This window comes from Mirounga leonina, unplaced genomic scaffold (genome assembly GCF_011800145.1).
Source record: "Mirounga leonina isolate KUSES-001 unplaced genomic scaffold, KU_Mleo_1.0 Mir_175, whole genome shotgun sequence".
NCBI classification, from domain to species: Eukaryota; Metazoa; Chordata; class Mammalia; order Carnivora; family Phocidae; genus Mirounga; species Mirounga leonina.
In genome coordinates, this window is record NW_023270453.1 from 36,338,468 (window position 1) to 36,365,136 (window position 26,669).

Sequence of the window (26,669 nt, forward strand, 5' to 3'; positions counted from 1 at the left end):
GTTGCACAGAGGCCTTTTCTACCACACTCATTTATTGCAAATTCCCTTAAAAAGGGTAGACATGCCTTCCAATTTAGGACTAAAAATGTAGTAAGAATCCAACCTGGGGAACCAAGTGTTCCAGGAGGACTGTCTGCTTTTTGTTTGGTCACCAAAAATATCATAAAATTCCAAAATCATTTTGGGAGATTTCTTCCAAAACAGGAAAAATACTGGGAACCTGGAAGAGAAATTTTTAAAAAGGCTAAGTAAGAGGAACTCCAGCATGGGTTTCCTTTTTAAAACATATCACAGGATACATAAAAGCCTACTATAATCAAGCATGTGTCTGCATGTGTGTGTGCACACATGAGTGGTAAATCCCAGGGAAGCCCCTATTAATTACATTGTAGAGCTGTTCTTGCCTTGGATAGGCAAAGGGAGAACAAATAAATAGATTCATATTTTATCATTTTGCAAAAGATCTGGATTAAATAGCTTCACTGAAAGCTGGAACCACCCTTTTGAGCCATATGCATCAAAGGGCAGACAAGCAAACAACATGGGCACCTTTCCATGTCAATTGTATCTGCCTTTGTGGCTGAATAGCAATGCCAGCTAGACTGTGGGGCAGAACGGAGAATGCCTCCCTTCACACCTGGAGAGCTACAGTTCCTGACCCTTAAAAATTAAATCCTGTTTGGAAGTCACTTCAAATAAAACAATTTGGTGAGGGCTTCAGCAAGCAAGGAGGCAGGGTTGGCAACTCTACACGTAAAGCGCTTCTCCAGGAAGCTTGAGTGGTACCGCAATAAGAAAGCTCTTCTGATTAAAGGGATCATACACAGCTGACACAGGGATGGATCGGAACAATGGCAAGAGTGGGCTTATTTTTTTGTTTTTCTGGGCTCAAGAGATCCTCCTTTCCCCCCACGCACCAGGCGGGGTCTTTATTTTGGAGGAGATAGATAAAATCTATACATAATGGTGAATAGAAAGACTGCATTTTAGACCCAGGTCTGAGGGTCGTAGTTACGTTGATTTGGAGCCTTTCCAAAGAAGCTCTGGCCAGAGTTTGGATGGGATTAATACTCCCTTGTCCCCACAGTGTCATTCTGTAGTTCAGGGTTCCAGGGCCACTTCAAGACCACAACCTTCTCTAAGACAAAGGGCACCTTGGAAAAATCCCAAATTGGTCAGCATTGTTAGCTGCTGGGGATGGCACAGGGAAGCGATGGTTGACCTCAGCTCTTGGAAGAAGAGTGTGGAATCAGCTACCTGCTACTGTGGCTTGGTGCGTCACATAAATGAGTGGTTCCCAATAGTGGTTCCACTGTAGATGATGCCAAGGCAAAGTCGTAGACTGTTTATTATGTGTCCTCACTGGCCACAGGATGAAGACACAACCTTCAAAGGTATCTTCAAACTGGTAGGAACTTTTGCTGTCAAGTGACATTGTGAAAATGAATGCATAAATGAAAACAAGATTGATGCTTTTCTTTCTTCTCTTCCATCTTTTCTCATCTACCAGTCTGAGAGTTGCTCGGTCCATGGAGACAGGAAATCAGGTTAGCACTCTTAAGTGGGCTACCCTCCCATCTGGAAATAGATTAGACAGAGGCACTAGGTGCCAAGCCTATGGGGTCATGGGGATACTTTTATAGGTTTTCCATTTTTGTCATACTGGTAGACCAGCATCTTGATACAGTGTGAGTTGGCCGGCGAGATCCAGGGGCTACTTGTTATGGAAAAGTTATGGTTGGTGTAAAACTGTACAGGTTGCTTCTGGCACTTGAAGAAGGCCTTGAGTGTGGCAGCCGCCATTGTGCGGAACCTCTTGCTGATGAAGCAGTAGAGGAAGAAGTTGATGGCTGTGTTCAGGAGGGCCAGCATGTTGGAAATGTCGGACATGATGTGCACCAGCCAGCGGTTTTGGATGGGCGCCCCATAGAGGTGGTAGAGAATCATGATGATGCGGGGGGCCCAGAGTGTGGCAAAGATGGAGGTAATGGTGAACAAGATGGCAGTGGTTTTCCCTGTAGAGTAGCCACGCAGGCGAAAATTGCTTTTCCTCCTGAGCTTGTACACAATGATTGAGTTCAAGATGAAGAAGATAGAGCAGGGCACCAAGTACACAGTGAAGCAGTGAATCCAGATAAGGACATGATGCATGGAGGTGCTGATGTAGTCTTCAGTCCAGATGTTGGGCCACCAGTAGTAGGGGATGCTGGTCAGGAAGCAGGTGATGTAAACACTTACAATGACTTTCCTGGTGCGGGCTGGGTAGGAGACCGTGTGGTACTTGAGTGGGTGGCAGACGGCTATATAACGGTCAATGGTTAATGGAACAGTAATCCAAATGGAGGTGTGGATGGATGAGAATTCCAGCACTTCTATGATCTTATTGGCCACCTGAGGCAACTGCATGTTCAAGATGAAATCTTCCAATAGGAAGTCCACAAACACAATGAAAAAGAGGACCAAGATATCAGCAGCAGCAAGTGCCAAGAGATAGTTGTAGGAGGACTTCTGTCTTCTAGCTACCAGCTGAGAGAGGATGATCACTGTCAGGATATTTGCTGTGGAGAGAAGAGAATCTGGTTTATCTCTGAAATGAGATGACTTTATTGGCTACTATGGGGCCATAGGCATACATTCATGGGCACTCTCATGGCAGCCAAAGGGACCGAACCAATGCTTTTGAGGAACAATCTCTGCACTACAAATTGTGTCTCATACAGACATCTGGATACTATTTTGACAAAATTCTATGCTCATATTGTAGTTTATTTATTCCTCACACAATCATTGGAGGTGGTGCTGCCATTGTCCTAACTTCAGAAATGAAACGGGCACAGAGGGCTTAAGGAACTCAGAGTCACACACTTAGTAAGTGCTGGTGACAGGAACCAAACCTAGATCCCCTAATCCCAAATCCTGTGCTCTTTCTTTTGTCCAAGTGCATGCAGGAAAATACGGGGTGGGATGGCTTTCCCTTCTTCATGTGTTCAGGAAGGAGACTGACCTCTTAAGAACCTTTTTGCAACCTGGATTTTAGGACCTTTCCTTTTTACATAGATTTAGTATTGAAGGCGTGGAGAAGATCATGACCTTCAGATTAGTTTAAAGATAAATTCTATTTATTTTAGAGTAGGTGCAGATGGTCCCTGATTTATGATGGTTCGACTTACGATTTTCTGATTTTACTATGGTACAAAAGCTATAGGCATTCAGTAGAAACTGTACTTGGGATTTTTAATTTGGATCTTTTCCCAGGCTGGCGATATGCGTTACGATACTGTCTTGTTATGCTGGGCAACAGCAGCAAGCCAGAGCTCCCAGTCAATCACGTGATCACGAGCACTTAAAACTGACACAACTTACAGCTATCTGTACCTGTATGACCATCCTGTTTTTCACTTTCAGTACAGCATTCAATAAATTACATGAGACACTCAACACTTTATTATAAAATAGGTTTTGTGTTAGATGATTTTTCCCAACTGTAGGCTAATATAAGTGTTCTGAGCATGTTTAAGGTAGGCTAGGCTAAACTATGATGTTCGGTAGGTTAGGTGTATTAAATGCATTTTCAACTTATGATGGGTTTATCAGGATGTAACCCCATCATAAATCGAGGAAGAGTTGTAGTCCACAATATGGTGCATTATTAAAAATAATAGAGAGAAGTTAATTTCCCTTCTTGTTGTCCAATCCCCCAAGTACCCCTCCCACAGGGCCATCACAGTAATAAATAGTTTGTCTTTATACATGTCTATATAATGCATGTATATAGTTTTTGAATAAACAGTAGCAGTTATTTTTTTGGCCAATTTGTTTTGACAATGTATGCATATAATTTCTTTTTTTTTTAAGTTTTTATTTATTTAAATAATCTGTATACCCAGTGTGTGGCTTGAACTCATGACTCTGTGTTCAAGAGTCACACACTCTTCAGACTGAGCCAGCCAAGCGCCCCTGAAAATGCATGCATATAATTTCTGATCAATTTTAAAAACAAATGTCTCTCTGAATTAGACACATCTGGAAAGTCTTTAGGGACTCATTCTTTTTTTTTTTTTTTTTAAGATTTTATTTATTTATTTGACAGAGACAGACATAGTGAGAGAGGGAACACAAGCAGGGGGAGTGGGAGAGGGAGAAGCAGGCTTCCCGCCGAGCAGGGAGCCCGATGTGGGGCTCGATTCCAGGAGCCTGGGATCATGACCTGAGCCAAAGGCAGACGCTTAAGGACTGAGCCACCCAGGCGCCCCATTAGGGACTCATTCTAAAATGATATTCTGATGGGTAATATCTAGAAGTGATTCTTCACATTTAATTTCATTCATTTTCACAGTCAACACTGTTAATCCTATTTTGCAAAATTCTCAGAGAATTTATATCCCTTTTCTGAAGTCCAGTGACAGAGCTGGCATCTGGATCTCCCTTTCTCAATCTCACCTTTTAAAATACTATACAAAAAAAAAAAATATTATACACTAGTTCATTTATAAAATTGTACTGTAACATACACATCCTGGGACCACTCATCACTTGGATTAAATAAATTTTAACATTTTGCCATATTTGCTTCAGTTATTTTTTAATTTAACTTAATTTTTTGAGAGAGAGAGCATGAGCGGGGTTGAGGGGGTGTAGGGAGGGCAGAGGGAGAGGGAGAGAGAGAATCTTAAGCAGGCTCCAGGGCAGAGCCTGATGCAGGGCTTGATCTCATGACCCTGAGATCATGACAAAATCAAGAGTCAGATGCTTAACCAACTGAGGCACACGGGTGCCATCTTTTCACTCTCTCTTTTTTTTTAAAAGATTTTATTTATTTATTTTTTAGAGAGCGAGCGAGAGAGAAACAGCATGAGAGGGGAGAGGGTCAGAGGGAGAAGCAGGCTCCCCGCTGAGCCAGGAGCCCGATGCGGGACTCGATCCCAGGACCCTGGGATCATGACCTGAGCCGAAGGCAGACGCTTAACCATCTGAGCCACCCAGGTGCCCCTTTTCACTCTCTTAATAGTGTCCTTTGTTGTAAAATTTTAAAAATTTGATGAGGAACGTTTTATCTATTTTTTTTTTTAAAAAGAACTGACAGTACACAACTGAAGTCCTCTTTGAAATTGCCCCAAGCCCATTCTTTCCCCTCCCTTCTTCTTTCTTTCCCTAGAGGCAACCACTGTGCTGTAATCTTCAGGGCCCCATTTACATACCCTTACTTTATAGTGAACCGTCCATTCTACATCCTGCTTTTTCCACTCAGCATTATGTTTTTGAGACCTATTTTGTTGATACACGTAGCTCTCATTCACTCAGTTTAACGACTTTATAGCATTCCGTTGTATAAACTTACTATAATTTATCTTCATATATACATACATAGAGATATATCTATACATATACACACGTCTCTATATATTTCTATATACACGCTTATTATATAGACACATATACACATATATATATGTCTATATGTATATATACACATATTGGGTAGATGTGTGTGTGTGTGTGTGTATGAAACAGTGTACATTTAGATTGGTTCCAAGGTTTTGCTATTAAAAACTGCTGTAGTTAACAACTTGATAGGACTCTCCATGAAAAGTATTTATATGTGAGAGTTTCTCTTGGGTAGTATGTATGTAGAAGTATATTTATTATGTTCTAGAGTATGTGCATCTTTATCTTTACCAGATTCAGCTGAATTGCTCTGTAAAGTGGTTTTACTAATTCACACTCCCAACAGCAGAGTATGAGATTCCAGTTGCTCCATATCCTCTCAGTATTTGCTACTGTCAGTTTTTTTGTTTTTGTTTTACGTCTGTGCTATTCTTGCTCTTGTTCAAGGCACTTTGAAATAACATTTTGAAGTGGTGAAGATTTAAGGTACTGATTATATTAATTAGCCAGGATGCAAACCCAGGACCAACACCCATGCTCTAAACCACTCTACAATATTGATAATTCAAGTAGGGGTGGGGGTACCATGCAGGTATATTACACTGTATGCAAAAGAGAAAAATAACGAGTGAATTCTACTTTAAGTCACTCTTAAGAAAAGACATCTCATTAAAGCAAGTTCTTTGTATTTGTAAACTTGAAATTTCAAAAGTTTATTCATGCATTCAGCATTGTTTTTATGCATTGACTATGAGCTATGCTCTGGGAGGGGATGTTGAACAAAATATACATGAATGGTCTTGCCTTCATGGAGCTTAGAATCTTTTAGGCAAGAAAAATGTCAACTGAAGAGCCACAGCAGAAAATGTATAATTGAAAGCTGTAAGTGCTATTAGTGGTCAATAAAAGGTTTGTTGAGGAAATGATGTTCAAGGTGAAATTTGGAGAACCGGTAGAAAGTAAATAGATAAAAAGGGTGGGAGTAAAAAGTGTGTTTCAGGCAAGGGAAACAGCATATGCAAAGGCCCTGAAGTGAGGAAAGCATGAAGAGTTGGGTTTCTAAGGAGTGCTTATATTGATTTTCTACTTGCTCTCTCTATACTTTTGCATTTATAGCTCTCTTTTATTAAACAGTCTTGCTATGTTCTGTTGAAAAGTATTCCAAAATGTTTTATTCATTTAGAAATCTTTTCAAAAAGTATTTAGCATTTACCTTCTGTGTGCCCATGTAGAAACAAATTGGTATTACACTCATTTAGAATCTCCACTCAAAGTATAGAAAAACACACAAGTAGCTAAGTATTAAAGAGATAAATGAGAACACACATAGTGATACAAGAGGGACTGGTGAACACATACAGAATGAAGGGTAAAGGATTTGGAAGAAGGTGTGGGTCAAAAGTCTGGCTACTTTGATCTAATCATACACAGAGCTTCATAAAAAGAAGCTGTGAAATATTTCAGGTGTGATGCTTACCCATCAAAGCTAAAAGCATCAGGACTCAGGATTAAGTGTGTGGAGTCTGGTGCTGGGCTGCTGGGGTTTCATCCTAGTTCTACTACTTCCTGGCTTTTTGGCTTTGGGCAGATTTATTCGATCTGTCTGCACTTCAGTTTTCTTCTTTATAAAATGGGTTAATAAGAATGTCTGCCTCAGAGGGTTGTGTTGAGAATCAAGTGAGATAATTTTTATAAAGTGGTTAGAACAATGCCTGGCATGTGGTAAGTTCTCAGTGAATACTAGCTCTTGACTGAGGGTCCACTCATTCAGCAAATGTTAACAGAGCATTTACTATGTGCCAGGCACTGTATGATGTGCTGGAGACGCAAGGATAAACAAAATGTACAAGTTCCCTTTTATCATGGGGCTTATTGTGCGGTGGGAGAGACAGACAATAAGCAAATATAAAAATGTACAAGAGAATTTCAGACAGCGATACTATCCAGAATAAAACCCAGGGATGAGACAAATTGATGGGAGATTATTTTTTAGATTGGAAAGTGACATTTGAGTTCAATTAAGGATGAGAAGAAGGGATCTGCCACGGAGAGATCTGTGGGAAAAGAATTCTAGGCAGTGGGGGCCCTGAGGTGGGAGTAAGCATGGTATTCGTGGAACAGAAAAAAGGCTTCTTATCAGTCCTATTATCATCCCCATTTGATAGATGAGGAAACTGAGGATTAGATTTTTGGTAATTTGCCCAAAGCCACATACTGAGTAAGTTGGGGAGCCAGAAGGTGACTGTAGTTCTGTCTGACGTTATGGTATATCAAGTTCTGCGTTGTTTATTTTTGGTCATAGGAAAGACTTCTCAGCTGGAGGAAAGTGATTCCTGTTTCCTTGGTTGCCTCTGACTTAGAAAAGTACTGTCATTTCTCCCTCATGTCCCTGCTGTACCCGCCAGCCTGTAAGGAGGCAGGAATGGATAAATGCTGGATATATTCTTCAGGGAATGACTCTTCACCACTGTCTCTTACTTCCTGGTTGAATGCTATTTGAAGTGTGGTGCTAAAAATTCTCCATATCCAAACTCTTTAAAAATATTTCAGCCCCATCTAATTAATGCTTTAAGTCAGGCAAGTCATCATCTCCAAACTAAATTGCTGTATTCATATTTGACATTTTCTTAAGTTTCTAGTAATTGCCTCTCTTGAGAAACTAACCTGCAGACACTAAACTAACCCATTTCTTTTGTACAGTTAGATTTGCCCCCAAGGCAACATCAGGCACACTTAGGAGATCCTTGGGATGAGAGAACATGTGTGTGGAGCCACACAGACCTAGAGGGGAATGGAACGATGCCTGTGTATTGATTTTCTGAAAAAGAAATGAGAAGGTAGAGTTAGGTTTGACATTTGCTGTAATTACCTATATCAAAAAATCCCTTCATTTCCACCCAGGCGCATTTTCCCCCAAAGAAAAGGAGTGGTGTTGACAGGGTCTGTGTGTATTTATAATGGGTGAAAAAAAACCAAAGAAACCTAAGTCATCATCGTCTGAAATTCTTTTTCTCAGCTTTTCTCTCAAACTAACTGGCCCAAGTCTCTGTTGTGGAAACTCAAGCCCCAGTGAACTTCACAATCAAAATGTCAGTGCTTCTAAAAAGCAAATCCTTTCTGTCAATGGTGTCGCTGGACAGGTTTAAGCTCCTGGGTAATAGAAAGCCCATGTTTTGTGATTGCAAAGCTTCTTGGTTATATTCTTGGGGGAATTAATTTCCTGTAATTTGCAGCTTACTATGCTCAAACTTGAGAGGATTTGGGGAGTGGCTGAAAGAACAACACAGGTTTGGCTGTCAGACCCTACCACTGAACTATTTACTGTACAGAGTGAAAGGCTCAAGGTTTTCCAGAATTACTTTCTATGTCTGTGAGGACTACAAGGTCCCTGCAAGTTCCTTGGAAGAAGTAGCTGGAACAGAGCACTGACTGAGAGTTCTGAGTTTATCTCTCTTAGTTCTGCTATATTCCTTTTTTTTTTGGTCTTTGAAAATTAGTTTTTTGGGGGGCGCCTGGGTGGCTCAGTTGGTTAAGCATTTGCCTTCAGCTCAGGTCATGATCCTGGCGTCCTGAGATCCAGCCCCACATTGGGCTCCCTGTTCATTGGGGAGCCTGCTTCTCCCTCTCCCTCTGCCCCCGCCCCATGCTCTCTCTCGCTATCTCTGTCTCTCTCTCTCAAATAAATACATAACATCTTAAAAAAAAAATTATTTTTTTCAATTACAAAAGTAAAACACTTATAAAAATTAAAACATATCAGCATGTAATTATATTATTATTAGCTCACTTTTATTGAGCATTTACTTCTAAGTATCTTATACACAGTACCTCATTTAATCTTCATAACCACCTATGATGTTGGAACTGATTTGAGAGCATTGAGGCTCAGAGAGGTTAAGTAAGTTGTTTGAGGTCACACAGCAAACAAGTGGTGAGCCAGGACAGTAAACCAGGCTTTTTGCCTCCTGGGTTTTCTATATTTAACTACTACATTACACATCAGAAAGTAAAAGTCTGCCCAAATCTCATTTTCCAAAGATACTATAGTATCTAGTCTCATAGATGGCCCTTTAATGAACACACCTCTGAGTATTCATGCCTTTGGGTAGTCTCCTCCCCTTGAATTGGAGCTGGTCCTGTGATTTACTTCTGACCAATAGACTATGGCAGGAGTGACCCTATATGACCAGGTCATAAGTGGGCCTTCTGAATATGTGCTTTTGGGATGTTCCATCTTGGAACCCCAGCTATGAGAAGCCTAAGTCACATGGAAATGAGTAAGACTAGGTAGGGAGAGATAGGTAGGGGGCTATGTGATCAGGCTCACAGAAATCCCCAAAATGTGGAGGTGTGGGGAAACCATAGATAAGGGGACAAATCAGACCACCCTGTCCTAGGTGTGTGGGGTGGAGGACCACCCTGCCCTAGGCGTGTGGGGTGGGTCATGTGGGGTGGGTGTCTTTAAGATAATCACCTGTGACCAACAAAGAATAACCAGACCCTGAAAAGGAAGTAAGCCGTTGAGGGTGTTATCACTAGTCCTTGCTCAATGGTAATATCAGTAGAAATGTTAAAAGGATTTAAATTCCCCGGTTAGCTTTCTATAAAAGACCAACCCTAAAGGCCCTTGTTGGCAAACCTGTTGGGACCCCTCTCACTCTTGAGAGCTTTTTCTTTATTTTCACTTAATAAACTTCTATTGCTTTACTCACTCTCTGTTGTCTGCGAGATTCAGTCTTCCGACTCCGTGAGACAAGAACCTAGCTCTCCCACATCAGAAAGGCCATGTGCAGGACCCTGGTTGAAAGCCCTAGGTGATCTCATAGCCAAATCCAACATCAGTCACTCATGTGAGTGAGCCATCTTTGATGTCCAGCTCAATGGAACCCCCAAAGTGACTGTAGTTATTATAAATTATAATTAGTAATAATGGTTACTGCCACACAATGAGATCATACAATAAAACTGTTGTGCAAGTTGATTTTTTTTTCAATTAGAAATAAATCATGAATTTTTTCTCCTATCTCAATAATATTCATGCAGTATTCACCAATGGCTGGACATTATGTATTTTATCTTATTTTTTAGCCACTACAGAACTTAAGCATCTTTTTATGTTCCTGTGGAATAAATTCTCAAAAGTAGAAATGCTGGTTTAAACGAAAATACATTTTTTCTCTCTTCCTCCCTCTCTCCCTCTTTTTCCTAAAGGTAGCTAAGAAAATTTGCAAAAAGGAAAAGAACTCAAGTTGAAGCTACAGAAGGATTTAGGTTAGATACCAAGAAGAACTTTTTGCTTGTAATGGCAGTTATGTGAACAGGAGCAGGCCTTGACACCACAGTTGCTCGGTTCATGAAGGTCTTCGGAAAAGGACAGAGAATGTCTTATCTGGGCTGATTAAATTCCTGAGGTTCCCTTCTGCAAATACTCTTTCTCTGCATCCTAAACTATGTTCTTGTGAATTTCACCCCATTCAGCCACCATCCCGGGTAACTTAAATGCATCTCTCCTTCTTACCGTTGCCTGTCTTTTGAGCTAGAAGAGTCAGCCCTCATGCCCTATAGAAGTACAAGGACCCCTAACATGGTAAGCAATTCCAGTGGTGTTATTTTAGCGGTTCCTTGGAGGTGCCCAAAGGACAGATTTCTAGGAGAAGCAATGTTTAAGCCTTCCAGGCAAGAAGTCAGCACTGCCCTTGTTTAGACCACCACGGGAGTGAGTGCAGACTGATTTGTGTGATGGACATTGCCTCTTGGAAGTTGTTATCTTCCTCACTGTTACCTGTCCCATTCTGGATCTCAGGGGGCAGAGGAAGAGGAAATAAAGCATGGTGCTGACAAGAATTGATGTTCAGTGTTTTTGGCCTTTGTGGATGGTACTAGAAGGTCTTCAGGAGGTTCTGCCCTGAGGGCTCCTAGGAGGGGAGCAGGGAAGGATTTCCCTGAGGGCAGCTTTCCCACCTTGTGGTTCCAACCTCAGGAACCATAGTGGGGTTATATATATATATAAAACTATAAGGGGATAACTACTAGCAGGCCAGTGGCCATCCTTGTTTCCTCATTGTTCCACTTGCCCCAGGGCAGAAGCTTGGGAATGCGAATGTCTTTCCTGCATTTGGTTATCAGGGGCACAAAACTGACTGTGGACTACTAAGGTGGAGGCCGGGTATTGTCTCCCCACACCATGGGATAGGCAGTCCCTTCCAGATTCCCGGGAGGGCTCTGAAAATCCCCCCCCCCCTTTTTGTCCTTTGCAGGCTGAACCTCACCCAAAATATCCAGATACGTAAGAACCTATCCTAGTTGGAAGAGGTTGGGAAGTGTAGTGGTTAATCTCTCTGAGCCTCAATTCCTGCATCTGAAATGGGCATCATAATAAATATACCCTCATGGGTTGTTATAAAGATATATAGAAATAATGTGTGTGAAATGCTTAGCATAGTTTTTGACACATAGTGAGCACTCAGTTTTACCTATTGTTACTTATTACACCTGGCCAGCTCAATTCAGCAGTTACTGATCTAGAGGCTAAGACCCTGTGTTGGAAGCAGAGATGAATCAGAATCTGAGCTCTCCAGGAATCCCAGAGAAGATTCTAGTTTCCCTCCATGGATCGTTTCAGGCACTAAACAACCCTGTCACCCTATCTGAAATCCTTCATTGCCTAATCCCTCCAGCTGCAGCTCTATTCCATCCGCTACCCCCTCCCTCACTTTGTTTCTTGGCTTGGTGGAGAAGGACGTTGGCCGTTACCTAAGGCCCTTAAGAGCCATTATTACAGGATGACTCTGTTGTCTCTTGCTTTCTCTGAAATAGCCTTTGTTCTTTTAAAATTTTAGTTTTTATTTTTATAGCTCTTTAATTTTCTTTGTAGCTTTACTGTCACGTTCTTCTCTTGTTATTTTTCTTGTGGAGACCCCTCTTTGTCACTACCTTTAGCACTGGAGTGGATTCTTTTCAAAGCTGGGGGCAGTATTTCCTCTCTTTCTAGGGTCTCATGCAAAGCGTGATTGCACAGCCTGAGTTAGGAATGGGAAAACACGGTTCAGCTTCAATCGATTGGTAGTGGCTGTTGTGTGCCCTATTGAAAAGGATTCTAAAGCCGTGCCTGGGCTTAGCAGTGCTGGCATGGATTAGTGATACCTGCCATGGTGGAACACATGCTGTGGATTTGCCTCGAGGGTCTCAGGCCCTGGATATGTGGTGCAGTCTTTTTTTTTTTAAGATTTATCTATTTTTGAGAGAGAGAGAAAGAGAGAGTGATGTGAGCAGGGGGAGGGGCAGAAGAAGAGAGAGAGAATCTCAAGCAGACTCTGTACTGAGCAGTGTAAGCACGGAGCCCGATGTGGGGCTCTATTGACGACCCTGAGATCATAACCTGAGCCCAAATCAAGAGCCAGCTGCCTAACCAACTGAGCCACCCAGGTACCCCATATGTGGGTGCAGTCTTACTGGTTTTCCCAGAACCTAACAAAGCAGTGGTTTCCATTGTAGACCAGAATGAGTTGAGACCTAGTAAGGCTGCCCATTGCAGATGAATAGTCAGCAAGAGCTAAGATGGTTGCCAGGGCAGTCTGACTCAAGGCAGTCTGGAAAAGTGAGTTCATGTATCTGGCTGGTCATCACATTCATCTGGGCCAATTGGTTGTCCTACTCTTGACTGAAAAATTACTTTTGCCTTTTTGACCAAGAGCAGTGTCATTGGGTAACCATGACAACTGCTAAATCTCAAGTTGGCCAATAGACTCAAAAAAGTTTCCAAACCATACTTCTTAGTGCCAAAGTTCATTTTCTTATGACTGCCATGCATTGAGCACCTACTGTAAGCCTGGTGGCTCTGTAGAGAGGAGGTGATTTTTTGTGATTCACTGATGAATAGTTTTACTTTAAAAGTTATGTGTTTAGTTTAAACGGTATTAGAGGAATGTTATTTAGGGTAGTGATAAAAACTTGCTTATAAAATAAGTTCAGTTTATTAAAAAATGAGTTGATTTAAAGAAAACTATAAGGGGATAACAGTGTAAGGAGAATGTAGGCTGTGGTCTCCATTTTACAAACGAGGAAACTGATAAAGAGATGGTTAGTCACCTGCTCAAGATGGCACAGCTGGTAAGTTGAAAAAGTATTTTGAAAGCACTCAGTGGTACCATCCTGGGTCAAGTTTCATACCAAGTGATGGATGTAGCTGTGTTTTCTGAGCTCTAGGGTTTGTCACAGAGACAGATGGGGGCACGGCTTGAGCTGTCTAACAAACGTATGGCACAAGAGTTACCGGAAAGGACAAGCACCTTTAAATCACAGGCGTGTATTTTGGAGTATGGAGGAGCTGGGTTAGCACCCACATCTGCTCCTTTCTAGCTGGCACTCTTGGGCAAGTAACACCAGGAGCTTCAGCTTCCTCCTCAGTAAAGTAGGGGTAAGAGTGGTGTCTGGTTTGGAGGGTTGTTGGGGGATCAGAAGAGGTCACATGCATAAAGCTTTTAGCACAGAGCCTGGCACAGGCAGAGCACACAGAAAGTGGCCCTGGTTAGTATGTGTGAGTGTGATGACCAGTCCTGCGAAGGTGATGAACTGAACTAGGCAAAGGCCTGATGACGTGGAGGAAGAAGCATGGGCAAGTCTAGGCAGGGGATTCTCCCAGTCTATTCTGGAGGATGGGAGAACTGGCTCTAGAAAAGACCTGTGACTTATTCATACTCTGTCAATGAAAGTGTCCCTAACACTGCTGTCTGATATACATGTGAAAGTTGTTAATGTAGACTAGAGCCTAAAAGTTCTCATCACAAGGGGGAAAAAAAAAAAAAATCCTTTTTTTTTTTTTTTTGCTTTCTTTTCTTATTCTGTTTAAGGTGATGGATGCTAAGTAAGCTTATTGTGGCTATGATTTCATAATATATGTAAGCCAAACCCTTATGCTCCACTCCTTAAATTTACATAGCCACGTAGGTCAATTATATCTTAATAAGACTGGGGAAAATGGTGACCTAGGCATCCCAGTTTTGTTAGGAGATGCCTCAGGCTTCCCTCAGGTTCTGACATAGACCCCTGTGTGCCCATGGAAAAGCCACTTCCTTTCTCAGGGTCTCAGTTTCCAGATCTGCAAAATGAGCCCGCTACCAGTAAAGCAATAATAACAAAGATAGTATCATAGCTCACATCTAGTGAAGGTGAGTGGTGGTTTAAGAGGCATGCAAGACAAGGAAGGGCTCTCCAGGGAGAGGGAGCTGCATGTGCAAAGGCAAAGAGGCATGAGAGAGGAAGACCCACCACCATTTTCTCAGGGCCCCTGACAGACATGAGTGCCTACTGTGTGTCAAGTCCTGAACCCCTTCTTTCATATCCATGAAGCAGTTTTCAGGTCTGTAATATCAAATATCACCTAATATTATAATATCTAAAATAAAATATATCACATAGGTTATATTAGAGCTGAGCACATTTATTAGTAACAGTTCCCTTAATCAAGCATCTACCATGTGCGGCTCACTTGTTAGAAGTTTTACATGCATTAAATGGAATCCTCACACGACATTAGGAGATAAGTACTCTTAATATCCCCATTATAGGGACAAGAATACTAAGGCTCAGTGGGCTAAGAAACTGGCCCAGTCAGACATCAAGTGTGTGCTGGACTCAGGATTCAAAAACAATTTATTAGACTTTAGAGCCCATTTGATGCACGTGCTTGTCCAGATGCTTCTGTAATTAGCTCTAGTGAACTGACCATTATATAGAAATAGGCCAGTTTGTTCTTTCTCTTTCTTTCCTTTTTTTTTTTTTTTTACATAGTGTGTATCAGCTGGCACTCTCCATTGCCCCTTCCAATATTGAATGATGCTCCCCACTGGCTAATTCTCCCTCATATTTGTCCTGGGTGCTCAGTTTGGGCCCACACTGCCCATCCCCTGACTTCCTGCTTGTGACTGCCTTGCATACAGGATGCTCATTTGTTTGTGCTGTTTTGTGGATCCAGGGTAATGGTCACTGGGTGCCAGGGGACTTACAGGAAGTCAGAGGCTTCCAGACTCTTCATCTGGAGTTCACTGGGGTGTCAGAGGCTAATTGTGGCTCTGCTCAGGTTGTCGCTGTTTGATTAAACATCTTGTGCTAAGCACCATCCATCTGCCTTCCAATAGCTGCCAGGGGTAGGTATTTTTAGCTTCGGGCAAATAGCTTATCAATTGTGCATACAAAACGCAGTCAACACAAAGCCTTCATTTTCCGTTGCCTGTCTTCTTCCATGCAGCAAGGACAAAGGAAGAATTAAATGAAGTTAGTCCTCACTTACTCATTCAACAAACATTCACTGAGCCACCCACCATGAACTAGGTGCTGTGCCAGACATGGGAGATGCAGCGATGTGGAAACACACAAGTGGATAAAGTCCACACGGAGCTTACAAATCTATGTCGACCAAATAGAATTCTGTTCTGCTCTCTACTAGCTCTGTGGCCTTGGGTAAGTCACACATTTCTCTGGGCCTTCTTGCATTAAAATAGCATGTGCTGGGCATGTGCTATGTGCCATTCCCAGGGCTGAGGCTGCTGATGAGAGGAGGTAGGTTTCTCCTCCCTAGCAAGAGAGTCAGAAAGGTAAAGAGGTTGCATGACCAAGCAGCAAGTGTGAACGAGGCTGGTCTAGGCATTTTCTCCGGCCCATGGAGAGAGAGCAGCAACAAGGCCCACCACTGGGGCCAGGGAAGGCTGTACAGAGGCATGAAGGAGGAGACCAGGAAGACGGGAACTTCAACATGCAGGAATGGCATGAGCTAAGGAGGCAGGACTGTGGGCGGCACAGTCAAGAGCTAAGAACATAATAGATATAACAGATAAATTAAATAATTCTTCAGCCAATGATCCATGCTGTCTTTCTAGCCTGAAGGCTTCCCTTCTCAGGGACTACTTCCTAGGGACAGCTGGTTGCCCTGAAGCTGGCTGTGTATAAACGGCAGCAATTAGTTAGCAACTTTGTACCTCCAGCTGCTTTCCAGTATTAGGTGTGCATCAAGGGTCTCCAACTTAAAAAAAGGAAAGGCAGTAACATGGTATCAGGAAAAACCCAAATATTCACTAGTATATAGATTCCAGAGCGTGTTGCTATGATTAATCTCCTACATGCGGTTCCATTGCTATAAACATCAGTGGAGCTGACCACAACTGTAATGCCTGCCACTTTGACTTTGAGAGGCATTTCATGGGCTCCCAGAGTCATTCCAGAAAGACAAGGGCAAAGAGAACAGATTCTAGAGCCAGACCACTAGGGTTCAAACTAGCTTCTGCCACTTTTTAGATGTGCCATCCTGGGCAATTTACTTAACCTCTCTGTGCCTCAGTTTACTCATCTATGAAAAGAATGATGATATGGCACCTATCACAGGCTTCTGTGAACATTGAATGAATATAGGAAAAATGCCTAGAATAGTGCATGGTACCATGCATGCTCTATAAATTTTACCATCATTACCATTAGACAGGTCAGAAATCTTGAAGAGCAGGAAGTGTTACTACTTTGCTTATTGTTGCTAATATATTTCTAACCTCTAACACAGTTTCTGGCATGCAGTAGCTGCTCAATAAATTTTCTGTTGAATGAATGACTACAGATATAGATTAACACAACATCATAGACATGCAGAAGTGCTGGTTAACAGTTTTGAATAGACTGGAAGATTACTAAGGATTTACTGCAGAAAATGAGTCAGGCGATGCAGATCAATGGCAACTGGAAATTAATTTAGTGTTCAGTATGAGAGAGATCTTTTTGAGACTACCATTCTCCCCTGAAGAGGTTTTGTGCCAGAATCTTCCATGTGAATCCAGTTTAGTTCAACATAAATTTAGTGATGCCGGGGGCGCCTGGGTGGCTCAGTGGATTAAGCATCTGCCTTCGGCTCAGGTCATGATCCCAGGGTCCTGGGATCGAGCCCTGCATCGGGCTTCCTGCTCAGCGGGGAGCCTGCTTCTCCCTCTCCCACTCCCCTGCTTGTGTCCCTCTCTCGCTGTGTCTCTCTCTGTCAAATGAATAAATAAAATATTCAAAAAAAAAATAAATTTAGTGATGCCCAACTATGTGCCAAGCCTGGAATAGGCTCTTGGGAGTATAAGACCCATTCCTTGGGCTCAGAGTGCTCCGAACTTACTGAATAAATCATTCCAAGGCCCCCTGGGGAGTCATTTTAAACTTGCTGCTCTCCCATCAATGGCTTTATGCGAGGGTTTGAAAACTCAAATGGCAACAGGGCCAGGCAGGTAATATATCAATGTGTGAGGTGGGCATGCAGGGGCCTTTTAATGAACTGGACAGTTCATGTTCCCTTCAAGAGGGCAGCCACTATTTAGTTCTACCTGGTGGTTTCCCATGAGGGAATGACAGCCATCTGTGGCCAGGTCTTCCAGTGTTTCAAGAGAGGCTTGCAAACAACACACACCACACACACACACAGGCCAGGTCTTCCAGTGTTTCAAGAGAAGCTTGCAAACAACACACACACACACACACAGAGTATGGCCTGTGGGTAGCTGGTTTGAGGCCTCTGCTCTATAGCCAAAATCCAGGGTCTTTGCATGACCAACCAGATACCTCACACCATCAGCTCCCTCTGCAACCCATGAAAATGCACCTTGCTCTTCACTTTATGAGCTGTTGCCTGAATGCACAGTACCTTTTTTTTTCCTTCATAGCATTGTATGGGCTATTTCTTCTGCCTGGAATGCCTTCCCTGCCTACAGCTCTTAGGCTGGTAGACTTTTTATTTTAAAAGCCTTCCCTGATCTCAGTATGCTGAGTCAAGCACCTCATTGGCTAGAGTATTTAACACATTTTTGTAGTGATCTCCTTCAGAATCTTTTATCACCCATTCACGGAGAGCCCTTGAAAGGCAGGGACTGTATCTCTTTTCTCTGAACCTTGAAGATTTGCAGGGTAATCAGAGAGTATGTACTCCATCAACATTTGTGGAGTAAGAGTGACGGATGGATGGATGGGCGGGTGGATGGATTCCCCATGGCATTCTCTGTGGAACATTTATCTGCTTGCTGTCACTTGTGTGGTATTCCATTATATGCATGATAACTTGGTCTTATCCCTTCCTTCTGCTTTCTTCTCTCCAAACCCAATTTCTCTAGGTAGTTTCTTGAGAACTTTTTCCTCTTACCTCCTGTGATGGCTGGTGGATCTGAGTTCACATTCCCCATTTACTTGCCTGAGCATGAGACTTAACTCAGTTTTCTCATCTGTGTAATGAGGATAAGAACATTTCCCTGTAGCGCTTGTTAAGAAAACTGAGCACTTAAACCATCCCTTGCATGTAGTAGATACTCAAAAGATTATTTGTTTATCCACTGAGTGTGATAGTCCGTTTCTTCCGTAGAGCACTGACCCTTTCCCTTGTTGAAAAGTGGAGAGGTTAAGAGCACTGATTCTGAAACCAGGCTTCATGGGCTTGAATCCCAAGTTTGCCAGTTTCTTGCTTTGTGATCCTAAGTCTCTTAAATACTCTGTGCCTTATTGTTCCTTATCTGTAAAATGGGGATAATAATACCTGTCTTATAGGGTTCTTGTGGGAACTAAAGCAAATGCTTAGAAGAATACCTGGTACATAGTGAGTGCTCAATAAATGTTATTATTTTTTTTTGCTTACCAGTCCAACCCAAGAGACTCTGGAGTGAGCCTTTCTCTCTCTCTCTCTTTTTGTTTTGCATTATCACAGACTACTCAGGCCAGCCTCCCTCCCCTTCTGTCTATCACAGATACTGACTCCCTGCTGTGTTCAGGCACCTTGCCACAGCTGTGGCTGTCATGGTAAACCAGAAGAAATGGTTTCTTACTTCCTGGAGCTTCTAGCCTGGCAGAAGCCAGACAGAAGCTCTGCAACAGCAGAAAACAGCATGCAATGGGAGCATTTAAGAAGGGGTAACAATCTAACCTCGAGGATCATGGAAGGCTTCTTGGAGGAAGTGGCATGTGTGCAGTGACATGGAGGAGTAGGAACCAGTCAAGTGATTGGGGAGCAAAGTATGCCAGCAAGAGGGAACAGAATAGGCAAAGGCCAAGAGACAGGAGAGAATGGCTATTGGAGCAGCTAGAAGTTCATCATGGAATGGAGGTCACAGACTGGAGGCTTATGGGGTAGATTCCAGGCTGCAGGAGTGTCTTTAGGATTTCTGATTCAGTTGTCATATCTACAAATTGGAGTATTTCACATCTAGTTGAAGATTTGAGCTTCTTTTGAAAATCAGAAGGAGAGGCCACGCTGGGTGACATTTCCATATGGGGGTGTCCTCCAGCTCAACCAGTCCCCACCAGACCTCACTCATTTATGTCAATCTGCCTGCCCCTGCCCTAGAGAGAGAGCTGGGGTTGGGGGAAGTCTGGCTGAGGAAGAGGTGGAGAAATAGCATCGGATTTGAATGATTCAAACAGCTTTGCAGCCTGGTTTGAGTTGAATTTGTCCTGAGGAAATGGAGAGTCATCAAAGGGCTTTAAGCATTGGGGGTTTTGCTAAGTAAGATGTTTGTTATTTCTGTATCAAACCACAGACATCCAAAGGGCTGCGGGGCGGGGGTGAGGCACGGAGGAGATAAAGAACAGAGGGTCGTTTATAAACCTCATTGAAACATGGTTGTACTGTAGCTTCCTCATATATAAAATTTGACAGGAGCCATCAGAAATGCTTGAGAGGTAACATCTTCCTGCGTAATTTGTCCCCCTTTCCCCTCTTGGGCTGGCAGGGAAGATTCCATAGGATCTGGATATTCAAGATCATTGGAAAATTCCCTGATGCACACCACCCTGCTGCACGCTCTCCAAGGCTACGGTCCTCATGGATGTTCTGTTCCACCACGGGACCTGCATTCTCCCAGCAGATGCATGGTTGAAGTGGCAGCACCTATGTCAGGGGATGGGGACGGACAAGGAACAGGCCATGCCCAGGAGACAATGTCTAATTACCTGGGGGCCTTGGGAAGCAATTTTCTCGGGTTAGAGAAATTGGTTTTGTGCCTCCAGCCCATGCGCACAGCTGAATGACATGTAGGTCAAGGAGGCATAATTATATGGAAATGGTCTTATGTTTGGGAACTTCTAAAAATCTACCTCTGCACACTGGGAGGTGGCAGAGAGAGAGTAGCTTTTATTCTGCCCAAGCTGAGTTCAGCAATGAAGGATGGCTTGCTTCATCATGACTTTGGAGGGGTCTGTTTCTTTTCTGGCTTTGGGAATGCATGCTTGAATGTCACAGAGAAAAAGAAGCAGTGCCTTCTTGGCATGCTGGTAATGAGCATGGGCACTGGATCTAGATCTGACATGTTCTTGCTGTGTGACCTTGGGCAAGTTACCTAACTTCTCTGTGCCTCCATTTGCTCATCTGTAAAATGGAGCTGATTGTGAGGACTAAGTAAGTTAATGCATAGAAAGTGCTTAGAAGAGTATAGGCTGCCCAGTAGACACCACTAGAATTGTGCCCTCTGCCCCCCTGTCCATCCCATTTCACTCATCACTCCTGCCTACCCTATGTCCCAGCTGAGAGGAACCACTGTTCCTGAAGCTCCCCAAATAAGCCACATTCTCTCCAGCCTTTGAGACTTCACCTATGCAGTTCCCTCTTTCTGTAACACTTCCCCCATCCACTTTGGATGGTTCTTGTTCTTGACTCTCCATGAGCCAGCTTGTCCGGTCCCCAGATTGGTGCCCCTTATGCTTTGCTGTACCCCTTGTCTATAACAAAACAAACTGCCTCTCTTTCTCCTCTGAGCAGAAATACCATTCCCAAGAGAGAACAGGGAAAGTGTCAGTAGGAAAAGCAAGTGGGTTTTTTTCCTTTAGAATAAGAGAAAATGTAAATAATAATAGCAGTAATAGAAGTAATGATGCTGCTGATGAGAAATGTGTATCTTCTTCTGCCACAAGGGAAGTGGTCTTAATAGTGAAAATAATAGCTTCCATTTAGCAAACTGTTATTATATGCTAGAAACTGTGATAAGTGGTTTGCACTTAGTTACTGCTATTCCCCTCATCTTTAAAGGTGGGTGTTCCTCTATAGAAAGGAATTTAGGATTAGTTTACAGACTTGCCCAAGGTTACATAGTCAATAAGTCACACAGCCAGGATTTAAACTCAGGTCTGTCCACCTGCAAAGTGTTAACTGCTACACTCTTTAAGAAGGCAGAAGGCCTTGGGACCATTGCTTCCAGTGACTCCTAAGTCAGCTGCAGGTCAGAACTTGTGCCTACTGGCCTGCTAGTCTACCCTGACAAGAGCACCATCATTGGGTGCTTCCTACTCCAGGATGCTGGGCCTTCCTTGCTGCCCTAGGGAAAAAGGCCTTTCCCTGCCTGCCCAGGGTTTCCCAGAATGACTAGGACACTCCTTGGTTGAACAAGGAAGGGATGGGCTGCTTTCTTGGCAGAGAGAACCGCAAGTGCAAAATCAAGGAAGTGTGAAAGCATGCTTTGTTTGCAGAACCGTAAAATGACAGGCTTGGCTGGCGTGTGGACCAGAGGGAAATAAAGGATGAGCATTCAAGAATCCAATGTGATAACCTCAGTGAAATTGCTCTGCAAACTCCCAAGGTTGTTGTGGGGACCGAAGGAGACAACGCTTGGGAAGTGGCTTTACAAACTGGAAAAGTGTTGGACAAATGTTAATTATCACAAATTATTTCACAGGTAGTGTGATTGGTATCGGGAGCGAGATAGCAGAAAATTAAAATATCTGGTAATTTCTCTTGAATCCACATTCTCAAAAGCATTCATAAATGAAAAATTCTAATTTCATTGCTCTCATCTCCTTTTTTTTCAGATGAATAGATTGTAAAAGATTTCAGAAGCAATAAAAATTCAGTCAGTTTCCTGGTCATTATCAATTATACTGCCAGGTTTTGAGACTTGCAGTAACTTTTTGTTGCCCACCTTTAAAACCACATCAGCTAATTCTTGATCCAAATATTTCTTAGAACCACCTTGTCTTTTCTGTTTCCTTGGTCATCCTGATGCTGGGGGCTCTCGGAAGGCAGGTCTGTGTCTGTCTCATTTTGGGCCACATTCTTAGTCTGTAGTACAGTCCCTAGTACATGGTAGGTGCTTGACAGTTACTTGTTTTGTGCAGCATCGAGCCTAGATGGCATAGTATTACACTTGAGTTACTGCAGGAACTTAGCTCTGCTTTGGCCCTTGCCCCTCTGTTTCTGAGCAGTCTGTCTGCATTTGCTCCAAAACTCAATCCATTTTCCTCATTCTGGTAAAATACTATTGGTAAAGCTAATTTAACCAATATTAGATATTAAAGCTGCTAACAAAGAATCCAGATGTACAGTTTAGCCAAAATGATAAAGTAGGAAACTAAAATAAGGGGTATAACTATTCAAGAAGGCATCATCATCATCATTATTATTTGCTGATAATATAATAGTATGCTTCCAGAACTCAAGAGAATTAGCTGAAATGTTATTAGAACCAGCAAGAGCCCTTAAGAGGACCAAAGCCTAAATGTAATAACAGTAGATGACTACAAAATGGAATGGGAAGAAGATTCCATTCACGAGACTCAAGTGCCAACACTCTCAGAGGCTACCCTCCCAGTAGAGGTGAAAGGAATGTCCTCCTTTTCAACCTTGGGCTACACTTGATCTCCTGCATCCCCAAGCAGTCCTGCTTCAGTCCAAAGCCTTCCAGAGTCTCTCACAAAACTGTTCTGTTGGCTCTGGTTCTTACCAGTGTAAGAAATAAGGCACACACCCAGTTGGCCTGATGGGGGAATTAGATGCCACCTCTATTATCATGCTCATACCCCTCTCAAGGAAGATTTTTCTTCCTGATTCCTACCTGATTCTACCTCCAACGTGGACAGCCTTTACAATTCTGTATCCCGAAGATAGGTGCCTCAACCCCCCATCTCCATTTCAGTAGAAGAGATCATGGCTTGCTTTTTTTTTTTTTTAATTAAGATTTATTTATTTATTTGAGAGAGAGCGCGCGCACATGTGCGAGTGGGGGGATGGGCAGAAGGAGAGAGAGAGAGAGGAGAATCTCAAATAGACTCCCTGCCCAGCATGGAACCCGAGGTGGGACTCGATCTTACCACCCTGAGATTACAACTTGAGCTGAAATCAAGAGTCAGATGCTTAGCCAGCTGAGTCACTCAGGGGCCCTGAGATCATGGCTTTAATGAAAGTACCCACCTGGGTGATCCTGGAATCAAAGAACCTTCCTGACCGAAAGTACTATTAGTGCTTCGGCTGAGCGGAAGGCTACACGGACTCTTGCTCCTGATGTCTGGGGCAGAAGCCTGGCTTTGCCATAGCACTAACTGCGTGACTGCACTTAACAGTTTACCATGTGCCTCAGTTTCCTCATCTATAGAATGGGAGTAATAATAGTACCTATTTCATGGGGTTAGAAGGATTAAACTAGTTAATTCATGGGAAGTTCTTGAAACAGTGCCCAAAGGGTAGTAGGCATTCCTTTAATGTTAGTTATAATTATGGTAAAAGACTATTAGTTTAGTTTCTAGCATCAAGCCTTCAGCAACTGTACTATCCAAGCTTCAGCCATGGATCCTGCCACATGGGGGGATGTGGTGGTGGAGGCATGAGTACAGTATTTGACCACTGGTTTGGGGCTTCTACATCGTCCTGAGCTTCTTTTCTGAACAGCAAATTATTACACTATAGGGTAGTAGGTTGAACATTTTAAAAGGTAAAAATTGGTCAAATATTGATAATTTCACATGGTACAACCTTATAATTTTCAATTTACTTGTTTTGCCCGCTGGTCAGTATGTACATCAATGGGCAAAATTCATTTGTCTCTCTCATTCCCAGTCCTTAGCAAAGGTTCTTATGTGAAAGAGATGCTCAGTACATGTGTATGATGAAGAAACAGACTTGTGGTCAGAACTCACATTGCATATTGGTTCCCAGATAGGAGGAAGGTGAGTTCCAGACAGTAGGGGCAAAAAGTCTGCCCTGATGAACCCCTACTGCATTCCCAACACTGCCCTCCATCCCAAGACTGGGGTTGATTTCTTCCTCTGTCCCCTGGTACATGGGCTTCCTTCTAGCTTACCTCTTACCAGTCTTCACGCTAGTGTGGGTTACTTCTTCATCTCTCCAACTAGATTGTGTCCTCCCTGAGGGCAGGAATCCAGAACTATTTGTCTTTGTGCCACCAATAGCTAGCACGTAATTTATAAATGAGTGAATGAAAAATGGAAAGTCCTGGCAGGATTCAGAGGGGTGGCTCCATTTTGGGGATCATTCCTACCACTGACAGCTTTGCATATGTAGTGGAACAATGAGCCCTGGATTTGAGGTTCAAGGATGTAGCTTTGCTTTTCAGCTTGGCCTACCAGTAGTAACTTTAGAAGGCTGTTTAACTCCTCTGAGCTTCAGTCTCATAATGGATGAGAAAGCCCTTTGTAAATTTTAATTCATTTTGCATATTGGCCAGCACTATATTAACGTTAATGGCTATTATTGATGTCTCTTTCTGAGCCTGAGGAATAGAGCCTGGCACATAATAGGTGGTCAGTAAACATTCACCACATGAACTGGATTTGGAATTCTGAGCACTTGACTGAAATTAAGCCCACTTAGGGCTGATAGCAGAAACCTTGGAAGGATTTGGAAGACCGTAGAGTTTTCATGGAAATTGTTTCATCACAATGCTACTTAAAAAAGAAAAAAAAAAAAGGCAACTCAGTTTCCATTTTGTAGGTTAGGTGTGGGGTGGAGAGGGAATTCACTTGCTTGTCCTTGCTTAAAAATAATTTCAAGTAATTAAACCATCTGTTTGGGGAGAAGGCAGTGGGGACACTGGGAGAGTCTTTAATCAGGAAGGAAGACTGAGTCCCTCAAAATGCCTGTGAAGACCAGGCTGGGAGGGTGAACCAAGACAGAGGTCTGTAGACACAGCATTTGTCTTTTCCCATGCCCTGAATACCAATGTCTGCAGCAGGCCCAGCGGCAAGCACAGAGTATAAGCAGTGGTATACGGGCCTGTTTATCTCAGCTGTGCTGCTCGGTAGCTGAATTGCCTTGGGCAGGTTATTTTACTTCTCGGAGCCTCAGTTACCCCACTGCCAAATGGGGATAATAGAAATACCACCTCACGGGCATTGCTGTGGGGATTAAATGAGGCAATGTAGAATAATGGGTTTGATTCAGTGCTTGGCTCGGAGTAAGTGCTCAATAAATGGTAGTGGTGGTGGTGGTGGTGATGATGATAGTTGTGATCAAGATGTTTCTTCAGTCTCTTCAAGGGAGTATGGACATTACATTTATGGAATTAAGAAAGCAGTCACCTATTCATCTGATGCATCCATCCACCCATCCATCTACCCACCCACCTATCCATTCAGTATTTGCAAAGGCCCCCCAGAGGGTCCTGGCATCATGGAGATGACTCAGATTCAATGTGGACTGTCAGGGACTCAAAGCCTAACTCAGCACTTTTTTTTTTTTTTTTTTTTAATTTAAAGAGAGAGAGGGGGAGGGCAGGGGCAGAGGGAGAGGCAGAGAGAGAATCTCCACCAGGCTCCACGCCCAGCATGGAGCCCGACGTGGGGTTCTGTCTCACAATCCTGAGATCATGACCTGAGCCAAAATCGAGTCAGATGCTTAACGGACTGAGCCACCCAGGTGTCCCAACTCAGCATTTTTTGATGCCCCCAGGCAAAGGTAAGTTTGAAGCCCCACAGGAAGTTAAATGCCTTACCCTCACCTCACCTCTGTTATGAAACTTGTCACATTGTATTATGATTATTGACTTGCCTTTCTACCCATCTAGAGTGTAAGTTCTTTAAGGGCAGGGCCATGTTATGTTCATGTTTGTCTTTCCCCCATCCTATCCCCTAGAACTCCTGGCATAAGTAGGGCCTCATGAAATGGAGCCTGATCCTTAACACAGCTTAAGGAGCCCAGGTGGGGATCTGATAGGAAATCCTTGTCAGTCCTAAGAAAAAAACTCTTCTATTTATTAAGCACCTGTCGAGTGCCAGGTACGTTGTCTCATGTATTCCTCTCAACAAGGGGGACACTCTTAGCCTAATTTTACAGATATGGGAATTGACATTCAGAGATGTTAACTGCACACAGCTGGAAAGTCCAATGGATCTCAAATCCAGGTTTTCGCCAACTTCCCTTTTTGTAGGAGAGCATTCAGTGCTCACATTTAGTGTGGTTGGAAAGAGTAGATGAGGCTAAAAGTGTGATAGTATAAATGGATATTGGGTGTGTATGTGTGTGTGTCTGATATACAGAGTCAAATTTGAGGAAGGCAATAACACAG

The 26,669-nt window shown here is 43.0% G+C and overlaps 1 protein-coding gene across 1 annotated transcript in view; it reads right to left on the reverse strand.

The window, feature by feature from the left end:
- Positions 1 to 1,216: 1,216 nt before the first annotated feature.
- The window catches only part of GPR139 (G protein-coupled receptor 139), a 40,674-nt gene continuing 15,221 nt past the window's right edge, over positions 1,217 to 26,669 (reverse strand). The window contains exon 2 of the mRNA XM_035022389.1: positions 1,217 to 2,558. Within this exon, the coding sequence (XP_034878280.1) occupies positions 1,624 to 2,558 (935 nt within the window). The 3' untranslated portion in view covers positions 1,217 to 1,623. The remainder of the gene's footprint in view (positions 2,559 to 26,669) is intronic.